This window comes from Rhopalosiphum padi, chromosome 4 (genome assembly GCF_020882245.1).
Source record: "Rhopalosiphum padi isolate XX-2018 chromosome 4, ASM2088224v1, whole genome shotgun sequence".
Lineage (NCBI taxonomy): Eukaryota > Metazoa > Arthropoda > Insecta > Hemiptera > Aphididae > Rhopalosiphum > Rhopalosiphum padi.
Genome location: NC_083600.1, coordinates 7,325,043 through 7,331,047, shown reverse-complemented (window position 1 = coordinate 7,331,047; position 6,005 = coordinate 7,325,043). Strand labels below are relative to the sequence as shown.

General features: G+C 23.6%; 1 protein-coding gene across 2 annotated transcripts; it reads left to right on the top strand.

The window, feature by feature from the left end:
* Positions 1–1,159: 1,159 nt before the first annotated feature.
* LOC132930840 (uncharacterized) lies at positions 1,160–5,527 on the top strand. 2 transcript variants are annotated; one of them, XM_060996917.1, is made up of 5 exons: positions 1,160–2,077; positions 2,703–2,794; positions 3,328–3,468; positions 3,944–4,225; positions 4,372–5,527. In XM_060996917.1, exons 1-5 carry the CDS (start codon positions 2,068–2,070, stop codon positions 5,068–5,070), a joined length of 1,224 nt encoding a protein of 407 aa, XP_060852900.1. In that variant the 5' UTR covers positions 1,160–2,067; the 3' UTR covers positions 5,071–5,527. The 2 variants fall into 2 exon arrangements, with proteins under 2 accessions (XP_060852900.1, XP_060852901.1); XM_060996918.1 differs by lacking the exons at positions 1,160–2,077; positions 2,703–2,794 and adding an exon at positions 2,823–3,001.
* The last annotated feature ends 478 nt before the right edge of the window (positions 5,528–6,005 follow it).

Below are 6,005 nucleotides of genomic sequence, written 5' to 3'. Positions count from 1 at the left end.
CCAATTTTTTCATTAAAATAGTGCCAGTAGTAATGTATCACTGCCTAATTCTATGATAAATAAAGTTGTTTTCAATGTCAATAAATAATTCCTAATATACCATAAAGTATATTGTATTACTCCTATGTAGTGCCCAGACGCCCAGTCATGTTTGTACGTCTGTGAGTCAATTTAATAAATCTGAAACATATAACAATATAAATTTCCTATTGTAATTTGTAAATAAATATCACAGAGACTAAAGTAGTAAAGTATTAAGTATTAAAAAGGTATTTAAGTAGGTAGTTCGTAGTTACTAGGTACCTATTACCATTGATTATAGAATGTATAATTTATAAAAGAGAATTAATTACTCCCTAAATAAGAGTTCGCATTTCAGTGATTATGATTTTTTATTTTTATTCTTGATCTAATTTGTTTATTAAATTTAACTACTAATTTTTAAAGAATGAATTTTGAATCTTGCTATGTTTCTCTCTTATATATTCATATGATGTTTTTTTGTTTTATTTATCTTATATCTTATATATTATTGTATTGTATTGTAACTTTAACTGGTCTGTCTAATGTGACTGATTTTGTATTCTTATTCTTATCTTATTTTATATTTATTTATTTATATTTTATTTTATACATACTTATTGAGAAATTTGTTCTTTTGCAAAAAGATGTACCTATCCAAGTCTTATTATTTTTTGTTGTTTTATTCTAATATTGCTATTTTAAATTACTATTATTATTATTATTATTATTACTAGTATTACTATTATTATTATTATTATTACTACTATTGTTAACTCTCTACTCAATCACAAGCTTAGGTTAAAGGAGTATTATATTTCTTTATCTATACGATTTAATGAACATATAGTGAAAAAAAAAATTTAAAAAAAAACTATAATATCAATGCTATTGCCTATTGGCTATTATTCCTACAAATTAACTAATAAACGAGAAAAGGTATCTTTAAAGAATTATCAAAGAAAGGTAGCTTCGGCCCCAATATAACCGTATCATAATTCACAACCCTCCCAACTCGCCTTGACGCCTTATTGTAATATGAATAATTTGATGGTCATAGAAATTTTGTCTAAATTACCTTTTATCGGAAAGAAACGGCAACGTGGCAACAACGGGCGGGAACAACGCCGTCGATATCGTCTTGTCTCTTGTGTGACATGGGTCATGTACTATGGATAGAATATCACAATGCCGAAATATATCATCTGATCCCTAGAGTCTCTAACTTTTAGTTTTCTTTTCGGTGTCACACTGACAACTTTCATCGTTTCAACGACTTTTTAATTTTCACGGACAAAAAGTCAAAAATCCAAAATGGATTCGTTCTTTCATTCTTTGTTGTTTTAAATGTTTTAATATCAGTTGACAGTTTCAATATGTGCGGTTCTACTTTTATACTATAGTGTTGTATCTATTTTCTAGTATCTAATTCTAGTACTTCTGTATTTCTGAATTCTGTCCATCGCCGTGTAGTAGATGAAGTTCGGACTTCACGGGTTGGACAATTCAACGAATTAGTTGTTTATATACGGCTTATTATTTAACTGGTTCAGTGGCGTTCAATGGTTCAGTACTTCAATCGCTATCCATTGAAAAATCGGGTATCATTGGTCTGCCACCAATATGAATTATTTGTCATGCTCTAGGAAGTGATTTTTGAAAATAGTTTTCGATTGTTCAATTATAATACGTATATAATACTTCTGACTCCAAATTTTAAATTATTAATACGTACTTATTTGACTACGCTGAGTGCATATAACTATACAATCGTTATTATTTATATTAGTTATACATTTTGAATGATATCATAATGCGATTCAACAGATATGGTTGATACATTGGCACATTTTTACATTATTAATAGTAACAACTGATAATGTGTATTGATTAAGCAATAAGCAGCAGCAGCTAATAATATACCATCAACATAAATATAACTATATACTATATTTAATATTTATATGTTTTCGTGTATAATATACCAAATAATAAATTAGTCTTTTGACGATTTTATTTGCACGCTTATTCGTATTTTCGTCAATCATGATGGACGGTAAGTACCAATTATACGAAATTATTTCTAAGTTTAAGCATTTTATTGGACTAAGTTTTATAATCAGTATTTGATCCATTTACAACCAATGTGTATCAATACACATTTTTATACATTCAAAACTACAACTTTATAACAATTATTATTAATTTCCCTCCATTTTTGTTTGATTTTGCGGCTTATGTGCTCAAAATACAAACACATAATATTATAACATGTATATTAAATATTATAGATCTTGTTTATATGTATATTTTAATTAATTTAGTTTTCAAAACCAAAATAATCCATTCTAAAATAAATTAAAAAATAGTAAGATAATTTAATTTTAATTTTTTTTTTTATCAGACTTCAGAATTCTAATCTTGTTTATGTTTATTTGAATATAAATATTACACAATTGTGCACTCTTTTATAATTTATAAAAAATTTATAATAAACTTAACATAATGCTTATGATAGAAATAAAATTGATGGATAATCAAAATGTTCAAAAAAAAGAAGTTGGTACCTATCAAAAATAGTTTAAAAAATTTAATAATGATGTTTTTGTTTATAATAATACATTTACTTTAGTACAGTATAATATATATTATAGAATAATAATAATTTATTATTTTTTTAGAAATTCAAACTTGGTGGGAGATACCAAGTATTGTGCATTTTTGTAAAGTTTTCACCCTTATCACTAAAGATATCAGTCGGATAGATATAAATGTAAGTACAGAAAGTTATGTCAAAAATTATACCAATCTAATGGAAAAACAGATTTAACAATAGTTTGAAATTATTTTACAAAAATCTCAAAAGTATAATTATTTAATTAAATATTGTTTTGTTTTAATTTTTTGTTATATAGTTTATATTAAATTTTAAAAACAAAATGCATCAATATTGTGAATGACTGAAATTTGTAAAATTTAGGTATTTAAAACAATCACTTGCTCTTATATTATTACTTAGTTACAATTATTCATTTTTTTCTATTTATCTAATTATTTTATTTCAAATATCAATATTTATACATTTTACTATTGTTGGCTTGGCTATTTTGGTTGGTAAAAAGGAATTAATTTAATATTAATTCATGACACATGTTGATAATAATAATCGAATAAACGTGATAGACTAAAATGTCTATTACTAAATATTTTTAAAAATGTTGAATTGTTTAATTATACGCTATGTGTCAGTAACAAGTTATATTATAAAAAAAAAATGTAAACACTATTAAAAAAAAAATCTTACAGGAATTTGAAAATGCAATTGAAGAGAATTCATATTTATTGACTGATATGGCTATCCGATTTACCAAAATTTGTGGTTTTTATGATCCAGACACAAATGAATGGTGGAATAAGATGAAAAACAATTTTCAAAAAAGTTGCACTGTAAGTTCAAACTTAGATTAATACATTATTAATTTTAAAACATTAATAAATAAAGTTGTTTTGGAACATCGAGTATTAAGGCCTGGAATTTTACACACTTCCAAATATATTTTTAATGTAGTTAAATTCTATTTCTATATTGTGTTTTTTTTTTATGTTTCTCAATGTCTCAAATTTTGTGATTTTTTATTTGAATAACAAATCATTATGTTGAACATATAAATTATGCTATAAATATACCTATGATGGAGGCAAGCTGTAGTGTACATTTCTTATTAATAGCTTAACTATCAATAATTACAAGATTCGTCCACTATTGGAATAAAATTAGTAATTTTAACTAATGTGAATTGTTATAAAATTAAACAAATTTTTAGAGATAAATAGTTAAGTGTTTAAAATTCCTTTAAAATCCTGACTAATAATGACTGTATAAGATGTAAAATTATGATAAGGTATTTTTTATATTTTTCAGCTCTACAATTTTAAATATTCACTAGATTCAGCAACATATTTTGATGATTTAACTCGTAAACAAAAAGTTGAAACTCTATACATATATTGTCATTTTGTTCTTGATGTTAAGCATATTCAAATTAAAATATCTAATAAACCTGACATATGGCACATGTTAAATGTAAAACCACTAGGTTATGACTTAAATAAATCAGTATATTGGTATTTTGGTAACAACAAATTATATAGAGAAGACTTTGAGAATGTATGTAATTTATCTACAAACCTACCAGTAAAGGATGTAAGTACAGTGGGCTTCGTAATATATTTTTATTATTTATATTTCATTTTTAAACTTTCTAATAAAATTGATTATTGTAAAACTTGTATGCACAACTATATTTTTAGATAAATAAAAAAAAAACTTAATTAGTTTTTGTTTTACAGAATTTCCATAGAACAGTTCCATATGAACCTTTTCCATCAGGAGTTTTCGGCTCAGGAAAATGGAATACAATATGTGATAATATTGATAATTGGTATTCATTAGCTGATATTACTGAATATAGTCAAAACATAAATATTAGATATTTACATAAAGAAATTTGTAATATTATTATAAATCTTCCTAAAGTAAAGAGGAAAAAGTCTTATTATGTATATATAAAGCCTAATAAGCCTTTAAAAAGGATTTGTACAAGAACTCTTCGATCCACAGATGTAATGAAAATTGAATGTAATAAATTAAATACAAATTTTAGTGTAGATCAGGACAAACAATACTCACTAAATGGTATGGAAAACCAAACCCAACATAAATATAATTCATCCATTTCTCAAAGAAATACATCTAGAATTAATCTAAATGTGCATCATCAAAACCAAAATATTTCAAACTCAAAAATAAATGATGTTAAGCAAATAGAAAAATGTAACTATAAAACACAATTAAAATTACAGTTACAAAGTGGTAATGTAAATGTGCTAAATAAATATGTAAACAAAATAGAGTTTGACAGAGTACTTCGTGTAAACATTGAACGCTTTGATCAAGAAAATGTTCATCATTATAATAACTTTAAGCGTAAATTACGATCATCAAGTAACGGAACTAAAATACCACCATTCAAAGATTTATTATTTTAAAATTATTATTTTCTATAAATTTAGTTTGTAGTTAGTTTTGTATTTATTTTATTTTGATATATATGTTAAATTAAGTATTCTGAAGTGTTATATTTATTAAGTTAATTAATATTAATATTGATAATTTCTTTGAAACAAAATATTTGTAGTATACTTTATGCTTTTTGAAGAATAGTTTAACTTTATTTTTAAAATCATTTATTTAGATATATATTTATGTATTCATTGCTTCCATAATAAATTTAAAAAATTGATTGTATTCCTATTTATAATATCAAATATGAAGAAACATCTTTTGTAATATTATAATTATGTCTATTTAAAAATAAAAAAATTTAATCCACTTATGTGGGTTAAAGGAGAAATAAATATTTATATACCAATGTCTTCTGCATTTTGGTATTAGAAACTATTGTAACATATTAATCTAAAATAAATATAATAACTTTTTTTTGTATTTTTGATTTTTCCAACTATTAAAGCTTTCCAAAAAGTTAAAAAAATATTAAAAATGTATGAAATTGTTGTGGTCGTTGTCCTGAATCTACTTACAATCATTAGTAACTTTGCTTGATATAGACGAACTTCAAAATTAAACCAAATTTACAAAACAATAGTAATTTAATATTTTCTCATCTAAAAATTACAAAAATTAAATTTGTTTAAAAAGTTTAATGTCTATTATATAATATGTATAATTTGTTATAAATCTTTATGTTTAGTAAATAGATAATACAAACATCATTAAATATGTTTAATTATGTTACATGAAATAAGTCCCTACTAAAGCATCTTTTTGCCTTTTGATAATTAACATATTTTCTATAATATGTAAAGATGACAGATGACACAAATTACTTTTTGTCAAAGCATAACAATATTTTAGTTGTGACACAGCATCTATTATTGTTTTTGTATAATAAGGTATCATTTTC